This window comes from Poeciliopsis prolifica, unplaced genomic scaffold (assembly GCF_027474105.1).
Source record: "Poeciliopsis prolifica strain line A6 unplaced genomic scaffold, Auburn_PproV2 SCAFFOLD018, whole genome shotgun sequence".
NCBI classification, from domain to species: domain Eukaryota; kingdom Metazoa; phylum Chordata; class Actinopteri; order Cyprinodontiformes; family Poeciliidae; genus Poeciliopsis; species Poeciliopsis prolifica.
Window position 1 is genome coordinate 5,571,101 of NW_026562393.1, and position 21,521 is coordinate 5,592,621.

The following is a 21,521-nucleotide window of genomic DNA, read 5'->3' on the forward strand; positions in this document are numbered from 1 at the left end:
CACATGCTCTATCTGGATGGATTGCTACCAAGTCAATGACTTGATGCAATCAACTGGGCCACTTAGATAACTTTTCATCAATTAGCCTTATCAGCTGAATTTGATAAATTAATTTGATTCTGTCTTTATGACTGCATTTTATTGAATTCATTTAATTATTTCCTCTGGATATGGATTGGATCTCTTTTACTTGTAATGTGCTTTCAGAGTACTTTGCTGTAACAAAAACAAACTGAATTGGATAGAGTTTTATTATTTTTGTGCCTATCCAGATAATGATTAATATGAAAATGGACAAGCAAAGAAACTCCAGTAGCAGGCATGAAACCATATCTATTCCTAAATTTGACCATCTAACTTATAATGTGTTGAAAACAGCAAGAATAGGACTGTTACTAATACTAATACAGTATCAGTTGTAAGGAAGTCGACATTATGAAGTTGTTCAGAAAAAAAATATATTCCTGTTGCTCTGTAATTTAATTTTTTTTTTTTCAGGTACCATTAACATATTTTTACTTTTTGGGACGCTTCAACTATTTAAAACCATGTAGTTTATCTGCCTACCTTCTGCACAAGACCATAATTTTGCCTGCATATTTTAAATGACTTAATTATTGCGTCACCAAAAGATGGCGTCCTACTGAAGATTGGACATTTCGGTGAAAAGAAACATGACCGTTCGTGTGTGTGTGTCACACAGAAAAGGGGGCAGATTCCAACTTTTATCCCCTGGATTCTCCGTGGAAATGTAGTGGCGTGTGCTCGTATCAGTCCGCCACAGCTCCCTGTTGGACTTCTTTTTCCAGCGGAAGACATTTTTGTCCAACCGCGCGGCGCGTTTGTTTCAGGTGAAGCTGAGCAGTTCCCTCAGAGATAAAAAAAAAAAAAACTACTGACAACATCCAGGTAAGCCTCACTTCGCAGTAAGATAAATCCGTGAAAGCTTTTTAAAGAAATATTAGTTTTTAGTTGAGCGTGCCTTTAGGTTTACGTGTTTTTTTTGTTTTGTTTTGTTTTGTTTTTCTAATTGTGTTTGACGGGCTCTAGCAGCTGTGTCTGTATAAAGGGTCTCGGTATCAAGGCAAAAGTATTTACTTTGAATCAACACGACATTGAGAAGTAGATTTAATGTCATATTTTTTTATATTTTCTTCAAGTTTTAATCCATGTTATTACAATTTCAGTTTATTGATTATTTCGGACCTGTTTCAAGGGTTTGGCTTATGTTAAGCTTTTTTTGTTTTGTTTTATATAAGACATATGAATGTAAAATTTTTATGAATGGAATACATTTAAAGTTAATCAGAATGCTATTTAAATTCAGAAGTGATTTTGTTCACTACTGTGGTTCTTTTTATTCTTGATCTGTGTTATGTTTTATTTTAAGCCATGTTCTCAAAATGCTGGTTGACTTTAAGTATAGCGAGTAATTAATACAGAATAAAAAAAACGGGTTACACTTTCCATTAACTTTTTAATATAGGTCTAACTTTACAGCGTTTAAGTCTGACTTTTATTTATATAATCATGTTTATTTTTGTTAATCAACATGATTGGATATGATTACATGTTTAATTGCATGGAAACCAACCAACTTTCTACTTGTTATTTATTAGAAATTAGTTGTTTTTGCTTAAATTCTTTTGATTTTTTTTTTTTGTTTGTTTTCCTTATGACTTCTTCACAAATTAAGCAGGACTGTTTAACACTGTCATTGTTTATTAGAAAAAGATCAATCTAAACTGAGTTAAACATCTATTTTTCCTCATCTGACAAAGAGATGTGGAGAGCTACACCCTATGACGACCACAAGAAGCAACAGTCTGACTTGATCGGTCTCCATCATCCTTGTAGAGGAAGTTTCATTACTCTTAATCAAGCTGAGATCCAGACTTTGACTAAGCCATTCCAGGATATTGTTTGCTTGCATCTTCTGCCAATATGTTGTAGATTTGCTTCTGTGGTTTGGATCATTGTCATGGTGTTGATCCAATCGGGACCAAATTGTCAACCAGTTAACCACATTTGCATCTAGAATATATTTGTATTCAGACGAGTATTTATTTCTACACTCTATCTGTTTTTGATTTAATGTTTAATTTTATTTGTTGTGTATTTGATGTCATTTTTCTGTTTTTTTCTGTACAGTTTTTTTGCTCCTTAATCCGGTTTCAGTTTTCACAGAGCTTCCCTTCCACTGAGTTACTTTATCTAATCTTTCTGAATTTCATTGTACTGATGGATGCAGTGGCATGTTAGACATTTAAAAACCCCACAAAGTCATGGGTTTCCCACCTTGCATATTCAAAAATACTATAAAACATGTGTTGCTTTATCTTTCTAACAGCAGAGACACTGTGGAACCGCGCATAGGAAATTATGATAAAATATGAGCTCTAGTTAATGACCCTAAAACCTTGGACATTAATTAAAATGTAATTAACAACCAAGCAATATGATTGGGATTATATTTTTGCTTCTTTTAAAATGATTTATGGATTCTGGTTCCATGGCAGCATCAATCAATATCAGTATGATTAAAAATATTTGGTGACCGCAGTTCCATTTAACAAACCTGCTGTATTGAAGAAAGTCTAAAATTTAAGTCTCAGTTTAGAATAATAGGGGCCTCAGACGATATACATCGACATGCGTATTTCCACAAAAGCATTGTACTTTTAGTTTTATTGTTCCACAAACTGTGTCAAGTTAACTGCTTTTACCTACCTAGTCATCTCCTGAATGTATTTTTTCCTTGGGTCATCTCTGCACTAGGTACAAACGTCAGCAGAAACAGCAAGAATATAATATCTCATAAAATATCTTTGTTCTAGAAACATCCTTGGTGTGATTGAATGATGGGACCTCCGTCACCACACTTGTGTCGATCCAGCTCTGAGACTGATCTGAGTTCAGTGTAATTGGATCCGACGAAGACAAACGGGGTCAATCAGCAGAAGAACAAAAAGCTTGACTGTTCATTCACAAAGCAAATATTCATCTTTGTATAGATGTTTGAAATGATTTTAAACAGTATTGTTTTTTGATTTAATTGGGAAACTCAGTTTTTTTTTATTTAGCCTACAGTTTGTATCAGTACAGCCTGTTACTGATTAACCTCAGGGTTGGGAGAAACTCCTCTTGTTCTCTGGTTTCTGTGGTTTGTGGATGACATATCAGTGACATATCTTTCTGATTACATATTTTAAAATCAAACATTCCAGGATGGTGTGACTGGAAGTGTGTTTTGACTCAAATAGATTGAATATTTGACTGGTTGGGTGGAGACTGTTAAGAATTAAAAAAGAGGAATAACTTGATTTAGCTCGTTAATTCATTCCTCTGATCCCGGATTCTTGAGCCTCAGTATGCGCAGGGAGAAAGAGCAATCATACGACGTCAGACTTCAGATATCCAGAGTTTTATCCAGAGAAAATCAATGCAAGAAGAATGTTACAATTAGCATCTCACCTAGATTATCAAAAGTCCAAGACATGACAAAACAGAAACAAATGCACGAGTTGAAAGTAAAGACAGAAAGTACAGACAGAAAAAGCATTTTTTGGAAATTGCGAACTCGGGCAGAAAGCAATTCAAATTTTTTGTTGCAAACGAAAACTTTTATAAGCCTGTGCCTTTCTCTAAATTTAAATATATGCATTAGGAGGTGTGTTTTTCCTTTGTGAGGGCTGTCTTAATGTTAATTTTATTATCTCGTGCTAAACAGTCCCAAAGGCAGATAGCCTATATGGATTGTCAAACTGGGTCTTTGGCGTACCAGGCGTCTCCTGCAAACTCTCCCTCGGTGAAAATTAACGACCTGTGCCTGTTTTGGTTTTCTGCCTCAGTGATTGAACTAGAACGTCTTTGTGTTTTACTGAAACAAAATCTAATGCTAAAAAATGACTATAAGTTTGGATCTAAGAAGTAACTAATTCAAAACATGCTTAAAGAAATATATTAATATGTTTGTTTATATGTTGTAACGGACTTCTATAGTTTTTTAATGTTTGCCTGAACTATTCAACCCTGAGTAAAGAATTTATTGTCCTGATAGCCAATACACTCCCTGTCTGAAACACTCCTTAGGGAGTATAAGACTGCTTTCTGATTTGAAATTTATGTAAGTTTCAGAGAATCACCAGCTGCCCCAGCCTGGATCTTTATATAAGTTTGTCTTAACGTAAAGGTTAGCCTGTGTACTATTGTGCTAATTTAAAATTCTATTTCAACAAGACTAGAGTGTTTAATGAGAGTTATCTCTGAGGACGTATAGTGAGTCTTGAGTTAATATCATCCCAGATCAGACCCTTCTTGGTCACTCCCTGTCTTTCTCTCTGAACAGGCACAGTTCCATCCACAACGTGGTTTTGGCTCCATGGCTGCTAATATGACCCCTGAGGGTTGTGGCCTCAACCTGGACTCCCTCTATTACAACCTGTGCAGCTTCAGTGCTGTCTGGGGCATTGTGGTAGAGGCCGTTGCAGCAGCTGGTGTCGTCTTTTCCTTCGTGCTCTTTGTTTCGCTTCTGGCCAGTCTGCCCTTCATCAAAAGCCCCAACTATAAAAACTCTCTGGCTCTTCAGGCCAGCTTTCTGTTCTGCACTGCTGGACTCTTCTGCCTGACATTCGCCTTCATTGTGGGGAAGAACTTCTCCACCTGTGCCTCCAGAAGATTTCTCTTTGGGGTGCTGTTTGGTGGGTGTTTCTCCTGCCTCCTGATGCAGTGCATCAGGCTGAACATCTTGGCCAGGAGGAATGCTGGACCCCGGGGCTGGGTGCTCTGGCTGGGAGCGCTGGGGATGTGGCTGGTGGAGGTCGTCATCAACACAGAGTGGCTCATCATCACAGTCGTTCGCCACCCACTGCTTCCTGTCAATGCCACGACTGAACCCATCAGAGCAACTGCAACACCTTGCAACATTGCCAACCAGGACTTTGTCATGGCGCTGATCTACGTGATGGTTCTCATCCTGGCTACGGTCATAGGAGGCCTGCCCATCATGGCGGGCAAATATGCAGAATGGAAAAAGGAAGGTGGTCTCATTCTGGTGATAAGCCTGATCTCTGTGGGCATCTGGGTGGCCTGGATCGTCATGTACGTGTATGGGAATGAACAGACTGGAGGCCCGACGTGGGACGACCCGACCCTGGCCATCGCCTTGGTGGCAAATGCTTGGGTGTTCATCATCATCTACACCATTCCTCAGATTTGCTGTTTTAATAGCGACAGCGAGATGGAAGAAGACTACGAGGAGAACGCGTACACAAACCGGGGAGTCGGATATGAGACGATCCTGAAGGAGCACAACTCTCAGAAAATGTTCATGGAAAATAAAGCTTTCTCCATGGATGAGCCAGGCCAAGGTTAGTGGTCTTTATATCTATTCCAAGTTTTTGTTCAAAGAATTTTTATAGCAGGCACTCTTGAATTCAGAATCCTAGGAAGTAGCAAATCTGTCAAAAGAAACCACAGATCTTTTGACTGAAAAAGAAATTACAAAAAATTTATTAAATTCCATTAAAAGTGGCCAATAAAGGAGGTGAGGATGGTTTTCAGTTTCTATACAATTGGTAAATATTTTCAGAAGTTTTTGAAGATACATAAAATCTTCTGAAAAGTGACAAATATGAAGTAAAATAACTTGATCAGAAAGACTAAATACCACAAAAAAACAACAACTTACAAATAAAATAAAGCCATGAACTGTGTTCACGTGTTGGGAATGTGGCTTAACACAACTTGAACTTTATCAAATCTCAGCATATCTTATTAGGATTTTGGGTGGAAGCCAAACACAATAAATTGCATAATATATTGCATAATTTGAATATGTGTGTTTTATTTTACAAATAATCAAAAAAATATGTAGTGGTTTTTGTTTTCACCTGAGTGACCTAATACTACTTTTTGCTCCGGTTAACTTCAGGTATGACCCAAGAGAGATATGTGAAGATTTTTTTGTAAGTTTTGCTGCAAAAAAACTTCTCAATTGGATTTAGGTCAAACTTTTGATCAAGTCATTATACATCATAAATATGCTGATCTATTATTGTAGCTCTGGCTGTATATTTAGCATCATTTTCCTGTTGGGTTATACTTTTTACATCCTGTTATGTGATTTCTTCCTCAATTTGCCTGCAAATGGTTCAGTTCATCTCTCGTTGATTTTAAATTACCTTCTCTGTTCCCATAAATAAAAGCAGGACACCAACACCAACAACGATTGTGCTGTTGGCATGGTACGGTGGATAATCAGTGTTGGGTAGTTTTATGCTTCTCACAAATTCGTAGAAGCATTCCAAAGGAGTGACACGAAATGCTTGCACTTTGTGTTGGGTTATCACATGAAACACCCACAGAATAAAGTTTGAGTTTCTGTTCATTCTGGTTAAACGTGAAGTCCAGATGATATTATAGCAAACTAAATAGAAATATAAGATAAAATGTATAAATTGTATGTACATACAACAACCAAACAAGAAAAAAAGTTTAACTATTGCACTAAATTTCATAAATGGTCTTGAATAACACATTTTTTAACTTACATTAAACTTGTATTTAACTTTTACTGACGTATTGTGACCTGTTGCTTGTTTTCATTATAAAAAGCATCAGTGAATTTCTCTAAAACCTTATTTCTGAGTCCAAGAACAACACAATGATTCAAGAAACGCCTAACATTATTTAAATAATGAGTCATGACCATATTATGTGCTTTTCCTGAGTGATTGATGACATTATCTAACCAGTAAATATTACTAAACATGTCAGATAACCTCACATTCATCTGTATGAGCGGTGTTTATGGTTTCCGCAAAGCAAATACTGACCCTGCCAACAGACTGGACATTTTTCTATTCTTAAACACCCTAATAGGTGAAGGGAGGTAAAGTACAAAAACATGATGAATCGTTCACACCCAGCGTCTCCTCCTTTTGCTATTAAGGCTTTATGTCCACATACTTATCAGATTTCATTTAATGACCTGTGCGTTATGCGACTATTGGAAGAACACCAACGCAAACAGAAAATAAACTGAGACAATTGTTTTCTATCTGCATGATGACCACACAGAATGTGATACGCTGCAGTTTCTCCACAGCATTGCAGAAATACCTGGGCAAATATATAAATCTGAGAAATATATTGCAAATTCACCAGTGGCGCCAAGGTTTGATGACTTGCTTTACATATCTTATAGTGGAAAATATTTTTGTATATGCCGTAAAATCTGAAACTTATCAAGCTTCAGATTATATAACTGACAAATTTCAGATTATATTAAAAGAATTGTACTGTTGGATATCTAGGATATATTGCATCTATATAGTTATAAAATTCAGTGTCAGCTTCTGTTTCCTGACTTGATCAAACTTTGACTTCAGCTGCGAGAAGTAACAAACATCAAAGAATAAATGTCAATAAATTTGCTTAAAAAAGTAGGATAACAATGAGCAACAGTTTCACAATTTTATGGTATCTGCACTAAAAATGTATAACATGAGACAGAAACTGAAACTCCAGTTATTCCTCCTGCTGATATACTGATTGTCACTGTCTTCTACAATATAATTTAATGGATTTTTTTGGGGTGGGGGTTACATGTATACATTTAGAATGTAACTGACCCATACCTCCTGGAAGTATTTTCTGCGAATGTTTAGTTTGTTGACCAATGCGATTCGACGTCTACTGTAGTCAGCCCATGAAGCTGTTTGAAAGACATGAAAAAAGGAAATCTAACTTGACCTGCTTCTGTGCACAGAAACAGTAGCAGGTCAAATTGGAACAAAAGCTTGAAAATAAATTTTTCTTTAAAATACTGATGTCTTCATATTTAATTTGACAAACTATTAACTACATTAGTTAATTCTGAGTAGTGTACAGCACAGAGCGGCATCCTTAATGATTAACTCCTCACACATTCTGTTTCTCTCTTCGAGATCAGGAAACGTCAATGACACCTGTTACCTTGCCTGAAAAATTCAACCCGATACTGAAGGTCTTGGCAGTGTTTTTGTTTGATTCAGATGTCGACACCCTCCTTAATGAGTATCTTATCACCCGACTCTCTGCATCCAATTCCCACTAGATACATCACGTCATGGGTTTGCACTATTTCCACTGAGAACAGGGCGTGGCAACGATTTTGTCAGAGGCAGAGTTGTTTGACGTTTGATGCGATAAGGTGTGAAAAAGTAGCAATTGTTGGGAAGACCACCAAAAGCAAATGTACAATTAATGTTTTTCTGCCTTCTTTGCAGGACACAAGCCTGTGTCTCCGTATAGTAATTACACTGGTCAGATGCGTGCTTCGGTCTACCAACCAACTGAGCTGGCTCTCATCACTAAAACAGTTGGAAATGTGAGTGTTAAATGTTCCAAAGCCACATTTGAATGTCATCTGACTGGCAGCTGCAAAGTAAGCTTTAACCAGCACCTAGTCTTTTCAGGCTGTAGGCAAATAAATATGGAAATCGGATTATGAAAGAATTCTTTTGTTGGAAAGTGACAGAAAAAAAACAAATGAGATGGACAATATTCAGAGTATAGTAACAGACACATGTCAGTATATGAAAAAGGGCTGAAATATTGTTTTGTCTACAGCTGCCCCGTAACGCTTATCCTACTAATTAGATCGAAGCAAACCCAAACACAACTATCAGTGAGTAAGTGGCAGTGGTTATATATGATAAAATAAATGTTAAAAATAAATATTCACACAATTAGATAAACAGAAGCTACTTCATAGATTTGAAAAGCTAAATATCATGTTGGAAAAAGCTACAATCTTTACAACATGATTCGAGACGGCTGCTGAATTCACGTCTTAAATGCATTTATTACTTATATGAGTGACCATAGAGACCGAATTATTTGGAAAACCATCTGGTTTTGTTTACCGATATACATGAATTGATACCGTAAAAAATCTGCCATTGTTTTAGATATTTAAATATTAAAAATTTTAATATGCTAAAATTATAGCAGATAAATGTATTACAATGCAGGACGACTACAAAGAGGATTATTATGTAATTGAGCTGGAAAAGATGGCATCAATTATGATATGGGGTAATAGAGAATGCATCTTAACAGCTTTTTATTTTTCTTATGGCTCTTGTTTTGACTTCACACAGCAACAACGTGAGCAGTCCTCTGACATGATCATTCCCAGAGCTTCCATGGCCTCTGCAGCCAACAGCGGGAGCAGTACTCCCTCAACACACACTGAGCCTGGGAACACTTCACGCTCACAGACAAACGTAGGTCAACCCTCTTCTCCTCCCCCGACACTTTTCCTTTTCTTCACAGTCCCCATTATCTCTTGTTGCCCTCCAGATGCCTTCCTATTCTGCATTTCTGAGCATGTCGCTCTCTCAGCTCCTACTGTGTCCATGGCAACTTCTTCTGCAGTTTGACCATGAATCACTTCTTTGTCTGGATTTTGTTTTCCTTACCTTGAGCTGTCTCTTCTTTCAAGGCCTCGTGTCTCATACCTGCTCTGTGCAGTGCTCAAAACATATTTTTTCTTGATCAAATAGAAGAAATAATTCCAGGAAGAAAGGGATGTTGATTGCGCATCATCTGCCTTTTATGGGGCTGACTGAAAAATTAAGTCTCTATATCTTCAAGTTTAATCAAGAGGTTCTGAGAAATGTGCAGTTTTCCGGTTTGTTTAACAAAACCCAGTGCTTATATAGATCTGTTGAAATCCACAATCCTTACATTTCTATTGATTAACAAGCTTATCTGTTAAACAGTTGAAATGTATGGTCTTATTTTGTTAGAACTCACATGTTCAAAGTCTAACATGGTGTACTATACAGATGGTAAAAATAAATATTGAACATTTCACAATTTTTCATAGTGAAAATATTTCTAACATTGTTATTGACAAGAAATTCTCACTAGATGTTGGTAACAATCCAAGTAACCAAAACAGATAAACTGATCACTGATATACAATCAGTGATCAGTAAATGGGTCATTTAAGTTATGTGAGATAACTTAATTTCAAAAGGTGCTATGAAGTTCCTATTTATGAATACTTAATTTATCTTTATATTATTTTGTGCAAACACTATTTACAAACTTATTTCCACTAACATATGCTAGTTAACTTTGACTAGATCTGATTATCAATCAGATTAATTGATGTTAGATAGTATTGATTAGAATCAGTTAATCAAATTTAAATACAACAACTTATGAGGACATTATTAAATATACTTTGAAACTGTTATTAAGACTCAGTGTTGTTACAAGGTATCTATTTTATTCTCGTGACAACTTAAGGTGTGAAATGACCGAAACTGAATGAGCAGACTGTCTATTGAGGACACATGTAATCATTAACCATCAGTTAGTAATCAAAGTCAAACCAGATGTGACATGCTTTGCTGTCAACATTAAAACAGACCATAATATAAACTATCCAAATATGTGTTAACTCTCAGTATATTACTAAGAATTGATATGCAATCAGTGATCAGTAAATGGGTCATTGAAGTTTTAATAAAAGTTTCTTGGTGATATCCTTCCCATTAATGATCTGAGACCACAGAGAAGGCTGCAGTTTCAGAGTTGTGTTTTATGTCTTGTTCTTTGACATAAATAAATAACCACAAATCATACAATAATATCGTTTGTTATGCAGGAATTCTAACATTTCTGTCTTTCTCTACAGGGTCAAGGTTTGCATAGGACGCCCCATTGGTGATCATTACCCTGCAGCTCAACTCGACATTTGCTATAATTTTGTCTCATTCCTTCTCATTTGCACTGGCTGACTGTTTGTTTGCTGTTTTTCACTGTTCCCTAAGCTGGCTCTAAGAGGAACCCCATGGGCCCCAGCACATGGAGGTGAACGTTAGATCACCCCAGTGATGGTGGTTAGATAAACCCTCTATTGACCGATTGTGTGGACCACTGGGTGTCAGACAGTAGAGGGCTTAATTCAGAGGAGAAATCCCAGAGATGAAGCTTTGCTTTCTGCAACAAAGTCTTTGTTGCAGAAAGAACAAAGACTTTCTGCAACAGACACCATTTGCTGACAACGAACTTTCAGCTCTCAGCTGCAAACACACAGATGCACCAGGATCGTGCTGACAGTGCAAGAATTTTTGGGACACAACGTACTCTATATTCACACTTATGTAATCATTGAATCATTTTCCACCAGCCAAAATAAAGAATCCACTTGCAAGTGCTTATGATTAATGGCTTCAGAAATTTAGGTTCGATTGTAGGAGTAAATGCCATGAATTATGTCTTCACAAAATTTTATTATTGTAAATACAGTATGCTTGTGTCAATATCATTAGTTATGCACTGCATGGAAGTATTGTAATTGTGTAGATTGTAATTCTGTTTAAAGTACTGCTGAGTGTTGTTTAATTGTTTTAAATTTCTACCAATCAAGCAATCATGAGATTTCAGAACTGAATGGTCGTCTTGTTAATTTGCTTCTTTCTTATTATGTCTGAAAATAATGCAGGGACAGTTGAGAAAAAAAAACACCAAAGCACCTGCTCACTGACAGGATGGAAATAAGTAATTTTACAAACATAAATTACTTTAATTAGTCATAAAAAAATAAGACACCCTAATAAATATTCATGTCTTTATCTGGAACTGTCCACATATCAAACTTCTAATTTATCTCTAGAATATAAAGTGATGTTGGTAAAAAGGAATTGTAGGTTTTGAATCATTGTCTTATTGAAGGGTCCTGTTATGCTTCAGCTTCAAGTTTTTTTTATTTTCTTTTTTACACGTCTCAGAATTTCTTTAAACAGACTCTTATTCATGGTAGAATTCACAATTCCTGGTTTCTGTGCTGGAGAGCTGGCCAGTTTCTCCTTCAGTAAAGTATCCCCATCATGACACTTTCGAGTCCAACTTCATAAGTAAATTAATATAGAAAAAAAAATGAACCTGAAATTGTTTAACAACATAACCACCATGAAGATAAGATACACAAGCACAGACAAAAATATTTTTGTAAATGGCCATGTGAATGATACATCAGGGTTTTCAGTGATTTCGAGGACGGACAAAATTGTGTGGTGTTATTGTGACTGACAGGCAGGCAGCAAACCAGTTTCACCCATCGTACATTTACCCAGAGAGTAAATATTGAATAGTTTCAAGGGAGCAAATCAACTATGCAAACTCTATTCCTGTTGATCATGTATTATTTAAAAATAACATATAAACAAGCTAAATATAAATGTACTTATCTAAAATCTTCACTTACAACAATACCTGCCTTTATAGACCAATTGTTGCCTCAAGTTTAACATCATGTATGGATTTTTGTAGAAGGTAACAAGAAAAGCTGTGCCACTGTTGCTTCAGTTAGCACTTCCTCAGCATAGATAAAGCTTATCCTGCTTTTATGGTGGTTGTAGAACACTTCAGAATGGGGGATCATTATCTGTAGTGATTGATCTAATTAATAAAATATCTTCCCCTCTCTCTCTAATCTTGAGGGACTGTCAGCCTCGTCCTCACAGTAAGGATGCTTGGCTGAGGCTGGGATGCTGTTAGTTCCGTGACATAGTCAGAAGCAAAAAGTGTTTCTTTTACTGGAAATCAGGCCCAAATCACACAAAAATTAGATTGTGGTCTCAGGATCAGGCTTGTTAAATAGATTCAATCTCACCACTGACTGTGGTGTCTTTTTAATCTATTTCACTCCCATATTCTTCCTTCATCATGGCTCAGCACTAGCGCTCACATACATCACCCCCTCATGTCTACAGAGTGGATTTGCCACCTCTTCTATACTCGGAAAAGAGAAAAATTTGACTTAAGAAGTAGGAAAGACAGTTAGTCAAAGCTGGAGGCAGCAATGAAGTGTTGGGATAGCCAGCTTCTAGCTTTTTAAAATATTTAACACATTATTATCCACCAACAGTTACGAAGTGTCGCCTGGTTACGTAATCATGCTTGAGTTTCAATGTTTTCCAACAGATCTGGAGCCTCATTTTTCATTGTCTTCAATAAAGCAGTTCAGGCTGCTTGCTGCTGACGTAACACCCTGTTGTGGGGAGAGATTCATGCCGGAGCCACCTGCTGTGGCCTGATAACCTTCAGGTGTCTCCAGGAGATGAGGGGACAACAATCCGTCTCTATTTTTAGCCTGTGTCTGTAACGTGTTTTCGTCAGGAGGAACGAGTCATGCAAAGAAAGTTCCTGCTGGGGACAAGATAAGTGAAACGTTCAATGGTTATAAAAAAAATAATTTTCTTTTAAATTTGCCTTTATATCCAGTCAGATCTTTCTGTTGTAAATAAACAGCTGAACGATCTTGCTATATTTGGTTTGCAGGTGTATAGGGAACACATTTATCTATATTTAATCCCCTCCCCCAAATGTGTCCACATTGTAAAGTGGTTAGTAGGACTATGTTAAATTACATGTAAAAAAAATTCACTCTTAAGAAAACAGTTTAACTTGAAAACGTAATTAATATAAATAATTACATTTTATCTATCTGTTCCTAAACAGGGACAAATTATTTTTCTGAATTATCTGTAAAAAGTAAAAAAATAAAAAGGAATTTCCGGCAGAGAATAAATTTGGCTGATTTTGCAGAAATAAACTAGATTGAGACGAAATTGAAATGAATCGCGAGAAGGTAGATCATGGATAGCACAGCGCTGTGAAGGTTTGAGTTGCACACTTCTGTCTACTTTTTAAGTATTTCCAATTAAAATAGAATTTTTGGTTGTGATATTTTCTGTAAAATTAAGGAGGAATATTATTTGAAGGCTAGTCAAAGACGTGATGTTATTATGGTTTGGGTTTTAAACCATAATAACCTAAACTTAACAGCAATTTGCTGCTGTGGGAAGATGAAGGGAATACATGGTTCCCAGAACAGCTGTGCCTGGTTGTGTGAGGGATGTCTCACTGTGAGCTAATTGATGCTTGGAGCTGAAGCCTGCATCCTGCTGATATCAAGCAGAGCAGCTTGTGCAATCACTTAGAGAAACACAAACACAGTTTGTGATTGAGACCTGGAAATAAACAGCTGAAATATGAGACTAAAAGCTGCATCTACTTTAATATCCTTACACAGTGTGTTTACTTAGCCAACACAGATAGCAAGGTGTACAATGACTGGTTGTTTCCATATTACAAGAGAGCTTGAGAAGGTGAGGCTAAATTTCCAGAAACTACTATTAGTTCGATAACCAGTTCAAACACCAAGCCCAGTGAGTGTTTCAGTGTGTCAACATTTTACCAGAGCTCCAGGGAGAATTCAAATCTGTTGTTTGGTTTGTTCTAATGCTGCATTGCCAACAAGAGGTCCAAATTTATTTTTTTACATCATGAGCAAAGAAATAAGACATGTACATGCTGGCATGCTGTCATTACATAAACAAGCCTTGATGGTTTGAGTGAATAGTGACAGTGCACTGTGAAATTGGGAAATTGAAGAAAAATGAACTCAAGTCTTTGTTTTGTCGCAGATGTATTCAAGATTTCTGACTCATTTACTCAAAAACAAAAGTGCCTTCACTTATTGTGCATACAAAATCTGTTTGTAGTTTAACCTCTGGATGAGTACAGCTGTTCTTTGAAGGCATTTTGAGAACAAACAACACCATGAGACCAAAGAACACAGCAAAATTGTCAATGAAATAAGTTAAACTTTGGATTTGTAGTGCTAAAAAATGTGAAAAGGTTCAATAAACTACAAATATATTTTTTTTTCCAAGGTCCAGTACATATTTCTAAAGTTTATCTAACTATTTTCAAACGTTTCGGTATTCCAGTCATTTTTGTGGTGCTACATAGTAATGTGGCTGTTGAATGTAAATACGAGTTTTAATAGTTGAGTAAATGTTTGTTTTTTTGTTTAATTTTATTAATCTTGGCAAAGACTGATGAACTCAGCACAGGAAAGTCGGCGGCACCTATGTGGTGCAGAAGTCAAAATAACAGCCACCCTCCTCCTAAAGAGAAGCTTCAAAACCACCACAGCATCCAACACCGCAGGCTTTTCTCCAGACAAACAATTTTACAGCTCTCAGCTGCATGAATGATTTAGTCAAAGCTGTTATTTGTGAGCATATTGTTCATTGACAACATGCTGGTGCCCCAACAACAACAACAAATAAAAGTGTCTCTGGTCAATGCCTGAAGGCCTCTGATTGGTCAGCCCACGTGAAGCCCCTCAGAGTAAAACACACGATGCATTCTGCTGGCGGCAGTTTCTCCACTGTCACAGACCTTCTCTTGACTTTATGAGCAAACTGGAGAATGATTTACCAGCAGGGTAAACATACGGTGAAGTCACTAACACGGTTGTCGCAAGGTCATTTTGAATGCCCACATTGAGGCAAAATGTGGCGCATGAATTAAAGTACGTTTGGCCACTGAAACATAAAGGAAAAAACTTGAGCGTCATGATGCATCTTCCAAACAAAAACAAATCGGCCCTTTGCAGAAACAAAAACCTATTTCTTTTTTCTTCTTTATGCATAAAATCCTGGTATTTATCTAGCAGCAGGAAATGCAAATGTTTCCCTCTCGTCATCGGTCGATTTGTTTAGCTATGACAGGAACAAGTTCTACCTAGTACGAGGTAATCCTAACCCTAAGCCTCGTTCTACCTGGTAGAACTAGGTAGAACAAGTACCAGTTTTGATGTTTGCCTGATTAACCAAATAGATTCCAAACCAGAAGAGAAGATTAAAGTCACCAGGAAGCAGATCATCACACTCTGGACTTTAGTGTCGAATGTGCTCCTTCATGAGAATCCAGATAAGTGTTCCTGTTGTACTTCCTGGGAGCTCCTGTTGTTCCCTGCAAACCATCTCTTCATTGCTCATGTTTAATTGGATGTTTCCCATGTGACTCTGTTTGTTGTTATCAACGCATCCTTTGAGGGGGAAGCTTTAGCTGTGCTGTGAGAGTCATTAGAGAATTTGATGAGTCGGTTCAAACAGTTGGGTATGAGGTTTTACAAAATGATGGGATGCTTTGGGTTTTGGTGGAAAACCTTCTTCAGGGTTTTAGTTCCACTTCAGAATACACAACTGTTTGGCAATGAAAACCTCAAAAATGTTGCTTTCTTCTGAGGCATCATGCAAAAACTCAAACGAAATCAGCCGGTAGGGAAGAAAATTGAAAACTTCTATAAAGATTTCTCAAACTGCAGTGATTCCTGAGCCATATTGTATTTTCTCAATATTCTTCTCATTTTTATACATTAAAACAGCTTGCCATATACACTCTGAATTTTCTGCAGTTTCTCTCAAACACAAACATTTTTCTCCTGATTGTTATAAGTCGTCATCCAACCTGTTTCACCCATTAATAAAAGCTCTCTGGCAGCATACAGTGCAGTCTTTGTGCACTTCGTACAAAGCTGGTGCTGTTATTCTGTCAGGAAGACTTTGAAGGATACCAGAAGACTGAAACATGTCTGAAAGTTTTAAATTGCAGCCTGAGCTACACAAACTGAGGCACATTATGCTTTTGCTTCATTTCTGTGTTGCATTTGAAATGCAAGACTTTTTTCCTTTGAACAACTGCAAGAAAAACAGCATCCAACAATGTGTCCACAATGCAACCAGAATTTTTCTTACATTAACATGTGACTCTACAATGACTAATTAAAATTGTTAAATGTTCAGAATGCAACTGATATGTAAACACATCATTTTTTTAGAAAACATAATGTTTAGTCTCTCCTCTTCTAGTGTCACCCTGGGGAATTTCCGTATCACCACTATCAACAACTGCTTTGGACAGATTTTGACCAAATCAGTATGGACAGTTTGCTTGTGGAAATTAAAGAACATCTACAATAAATTAAGAGTTCTGATAAATAACTGAAAACTCTTAAAACACTAAATGAATATGCTCGAGTAGTGTATTTGAAAACTGATTAGCTTTGCAGTTTTTCTGTATATTTCTTTACAATCTCTTTAGGCATTATAATTTTATGCACGAGAAATTGTTTCTCAAAGCTAAGCAAAATACATTTTCATTTACATGACAAAAATTTTCTGTTGTGTAAATTGTATTTTTCTTTGTGTGTGTGTGTGTGTGTGTGTGTGTGTGTGTGTGTGTGTGTGTGTGTGTGTGTGTGTGTGTGTGTGTGTGTGTGTGTGTGTGTGTGTGTGTGTGTGTGTGTGCTGTGTGAGATTTATTTGAATTTCCTTGAACACTCCTCTGTTTGCACAGATATCCTTTGATGTCTGACTGTTTCTCCACTGTGGTTGGCTCTGAGGTATGAAGTTTTGTGTGAGCTCCTGTCTTCCTGTCCTCTGGGTGGAATCAGGGGAGATAACACAGCTTGTCACCATGGACACAAACAATGAGGTCTGTGGGGAAGTCAGCCACCAGCACAAACACACACTCACCTCTACATGTTTTGCTGACTGACTCAAACAGTTGATGTGGCTGGCATTATTAATAGAGAAATACCACATCAGAGGAGGGTTTGCTTTCTTTACTGACCAAAACCAGTTCAACAGAGACTCTTTCAGACCCAGTTTGCTTGAACTTCAGTCAGTGACTTAAAAGGGTTGCTAATTTTTCAGAGGTTTCTACTTTCTTTACAGAATCTTTGTGGAGCTCCCCTTTCCTGTATCAGAACTGGAACCATCATGTGGTCTGCAGTTTCCTCAGCAATTTTTTTTCATTGCAACAAAGCAGACATTTACATACACTGTGTAAAAACACACATAGCCACTTCCCCATCCCTGTCTGAGTTTAGTTAGGATTAAAGCTTTTTTTTCCCTTTTCCAATCATTGAGTTAGTTTTTTATTATTATTTGTCCATACCACAGGAATGTTTAAATCTTTTTTGAGTAATCTTCAATATTTACTATTTTCTTATTATTTTGTAGAATTGGATATTAAACTGTATGACTTTGGTCAAATGTTTGGAGCATGCTTCCCACAACAGTTTGTGGAAATATTGCCCATTTCTCCCTGCAGAACTGGTTAGACTGAACCAGTTTTCTAGGGTGTTTCGGTTGTACACACCATTTTATTTGGGTTTTGTGATGGTCACACCCAAAATATTGACTTTTTCTCCTAATGTTACTTTATAAATAATTTAGTGGCCTGAAAAGCCTTGTGTCTTAAAAGCCCATGGCCTTTTAAGACCATGGGCTCTTAAAAGCTCAAACTTTAGTTTTTGTTCTGGGGTTAATACACATTTTTCACACCAATATGACCAATTTGGACAAAACTGCTGCTAATTTCAGCCCATTTTCTACATCTTTCTGTGCAGTAGTAGCCTCAAAAGATTACCACAACAGAATCCAGTTTTTTATTAGTCACATACTGAATGCTTTTATTTATATTTTTTTCATACATTTTGAAAGTTTCATTGAGAAAAGCAGTCTTGAATGGAACCTCAGACTTCAGAAAGCTGTGTTTCTGTTCAAACAAGGCAAAATAATTTTAAAAAAAGCAGCAGAGGATGAATGATAACCAACCTAAATGGAAAATCTTTTTTATGTTGAGTTTGTTTAAGTAGAACTAAAGACAGTAATTACAAGAATGAAATGTACAATGCATCTAAAGAACACTACATATATGAGACAGCGAGTCATAAAAAAATTTGTCTCGACCTTAGTGATGCTGTTTTGATCAGACATATTCAGACGTATTCAGCTCCCTGCAACTAGTGCCACTTGCTACGTACTTCATGGCAATGAGAGAATATGAAGCTCATATGTATTATGATCTCTGTCAAAAAACTGACTACATTTTTGGTGATGTAGATCACTTATTCATATTTGAAAATAGGTTTGAAAAATTTATCTGTTTATATACAAATCGTATTTATATATGATTTACATAATATGCTCAGTCGCACAAATCCAAAAAATACATTTAAGCTGATTTGGATATTTTTGTGTTACTATTTGATCTTTACTTGAGCATAAATTGAGATGTGGAAATGATGCCATCTGGCGGCCACTCGAGAGAAGTGGCGTTTATCGTGTTCAGCCCGCCTATCGACCGATTCAAGTTGCCCATTGGTTAAAAAGAATGAAGGAGTAGAAATTGATTGGTTATATAATTTTCTATTGACCAACCAAAGCTTGTGTTTACAAGCGTTTGTGAAAGGTGAAAGTTGAAAATAGAAGTGACGCCACAGTTTTTTCTTAGGTTCCAAATACTGAATTTATTTAATCACAGAAGCGAGAAGATTGATAGAAAGGGCGGATAAAAGCAAATGAAAGCAACAGCCATGTAACCGGGAGACCCGCAGACCGAGAAGATGTTCTTTTTCGGGGTTAAATCCGGGAGGTCGACGTTGTCTTTACACAAGGTTGGATGCTAAGCTAACACCTGCTTTATTACTGTTATACTAGAATCAATTTAGTGACGTTTCAGTTACATCAGTTTTCACTTTCCCAGGCAAAAACTGTTTTATTGCTAATCTTATTACCTCAAAAGAATTGTGCCTGAAACGTATAAATCTTCCACTTCAGTGAAGTTTGCTTCTTGCCAGACTAGCATTAGCAGTTTGTACACAGAAATATGAACTAAGATCAGAGAGATTAAAATGTAAACATAAATTCAATGTATATCCTATTTATACTTAGACAATTAAGTAACTAATAAAGGTTGACTTGCAGTTGATAAAGCCCAAAATTCAGTTTTTCAGAAAATCTGAAAGTTATATGTATCTCATTAAGATACATTTACTAGCTTTATGTATGTATGTATGTAATTTATTTTCTTGGCCAAAGAAACAAAGTAGTGTTTGTGAGAAAATCATAGTCGTCTATCTTGCCTTTAAATTTAGTTTAGATGAAAAGCAGAGCATATTTTTATGGAGACATTTTACAGCGTTTTAATCTCTGAAAAGTCAGACTTGGTTCATTTTATCTGTAATCAACTAATAAACTGCTGGAATTTTTTTTACTGTTCCTCACATTTGAAATAAAAAAACCTGATAAATAATTCAAGCAATCTTGTGTTTTCCAGATCTTTGTTGTATCCTTGTTACACATGAAAGCTCATCGCTTCAATCTCTGTCCTCTACATCTATGGAGACATTGTCTTCATAGTGGCATCATTCGCTCTTTGCCAGCCGGACCAGAATCCTCTCCTCCTTCTGCAATGACGGACCTGGCTGACAGCGCCTCCTTAGATCAGAGCCAAGACTCCTCTTCTACTTGGTCTCCTGAGCAAGGACCCCCACCTGCTCCCACCCATTGCTGCATGAGTGGTTGTCATAACTGCGTTTGGATTGAACATGCGGAGCAGCTCCTGGCATATTATCATGATGGAGGAGATAGAGCGCTCGCTGCCATAGAGGAAAATGTTCTTGATGAGAATCTCAAGGCATATCTTACGATGGAGATCAAACTGCTGAAAAAGACGTGATGCTTTCCATGGACTCTCACTCATGCTCTCATCTGGTCAGATTTTTATTCAGTTTATGGGTTTAATATAAGCTCAATTAGTAACTTCTGTTGTATTTTTTATTTTTTTTTGCAAGCAGCCACAGAGTTTTGACAAGAAAATGTTTAAACATCCTTTGATGATGATGCATGTTTCTCTCTAAGTTGTGTAAAGTTTTTACTGCGGAAAGTTTCTTTAATTCACAAACGCACTTTTTTTGAAAATCAGCTGTGTGTAATTTTATTGTAATTTTATTATATTGTATTTTAGTATATTTCTCAGAGATTTTTTTTCATTAAAGTTTGTTCTATTTATTTATTTTAACTGAAGGGTTCCTACGTTTTTTTCCCTTTTGTGCACAGAGAAAAATTCCAAAAAGCCAAACAAACTGGTCAGTTATGACAAAAAAAAAATTAACTATCTGGATAGTTCAAACAGTAAAAAGGCTGAAAAATAACTTGTGCAAGTGAACAGGTAGGGTTTTCTCACATGAGCTGTGTGTGTCAAGAAATATGTCATGACGGCTGCAAAAATGGCACACTTTCTAACCTCAAAACAGGAAATGTCAGTGCATTTTCATGGTCAGCCGTAGCTTTACTTGGCAGAAGTGGTTGCGAAACACAGTAGACGGAGTTTTCATCTAAAAGCTGCTTCCTCACAATTTTCTATCTTGCCATGTATGCTGATTTAACACATTAAACAATGTATTAAATGTGTCTAAACATGAGATCCACTTAGATATTGTGGAAGTCCTCTCTTTGAAGTACATGTGCTACTTTTGATGTACAGGAAATGGAGTGTAATTTGGGATCAGTGATGTGGAATTCACTGTCTTCTATAACATCTTGACACAACAGAAGCCACTGTCTTGTTTAAATGTTTTTCATAACTATTGAGAAACTGTATAATAATGCATTGAGTCTTTAAGTGGTCGCTGAATTATTAGTTAAGTTGAGTGAAATGTTTTTATGACTGTGGGAATGATGAGAGTAATTTTGGGACTGTATTTCTGTGGTATTTTCACAAGTTTGAAAATGTGCCACGAACTTGAGGCTTATGAACATTAAGCTGGTCATCTTCTCATGGTCATTCATATGTCAGTCAGCTTTATTCAA

General features: G+C 36.6%; 2 protein-coding genes across 3 annotated transcripts; both read left to right on the forward strand.

Moving 5' to 3' along the window:
• The first annotated feature begins 767 nt into the window (after nt 1-767).
• On the forward strand, nt 768-11,455 carry gprc5c (G protein-coupled receptor, class C, group 5, member C). The gene is made up of 5 exons (XM_055043243.1): nt 768-909; nt 4,349-5,369; nt 8,271-8,371; nt 9,147-9,272; nt 10,697-11,455. Exons 2-5 carry the CDS (start codon nt 4,382-4,384, stop codon nt 10,727-10,729), a joined length of 1,248 nt encoding a protein of 415 aa, XP_054899218.1. The 5' UTR covers nt 768-909; nt 4,349-4,381; the 3' UTR covers nt 10,730-11,455.
• Nucleotides 11,456-16,954: 5,499 nt separating this feature from the next.
• Nucleotides 16,955-20,730, forward strand: oxld1 (oxidoreductase-like domain containing 1). Of its 2 annotated transcripts, none has more exons than XM_055042724.1 (2): nt 16,955-17,355; nt 19,987-20,730. In XM_055042724.1, exons 1-2 carry the CDS (start codon nt 17,266-17,268, stop codon nt 20,386-20,388), a joined length of 492 nt encoding a protein of 163 aa, XP_054898699.1. In that variant the 5' UTR covers nt 16,955-17,265; the 3' UTR covers nt 20,389-20,730. The 2 variants fall into 2 exon arrangements, with proteins under 2 accessions (XP_054898699.1, XP_054898700.1); XM_055042725.1 differs by lacking the exon at nt 16,955-17,355 and adding an exon at nt 18,939-19,324.
• Nucleotides 20,731-21,521: the final 791 nt, after the last annotated feature.

Bases quoted from the DNA above. Each gene is read 5' to 3' on its own strand.
- gprc5c (XM_055043243.1), top strand. From the start codon at position 4,382: ATGGCTGCTAATATGACCCCTGAGGGTTGTGGCCTCAACCTGGACTCC. The intron at 5,370-8,270 runs GTTAGTGGTCTT...CCTTCTTTGCAG, and splicing joins CATGGATGAGCCAGGCCAAG to GACACAAGCCTGTGTCTCCG. The intron at 9,273-10,696 runs GTAGGTCAACCC...CTTTCTCTACAG, and splicing joins CTTCACGCTCACAGACAAAC to GGTCAAGGTTTGCATAGGAC.
- oxld1 (XM_055042724.1), top strand. From the start codon at position 17,266: ATGAAGTTTTGTGTGAGCTCCTGTCTTCCTGTCCTCTGGGTGGAATCA. The intron at 17,356-19,986 runs GTCTGTGGGGAA...TGTGTTTTCCAG, and splicing joins CCATGGACACAAACAATGAG to ATCTTTGTTGTATCCTTGTT.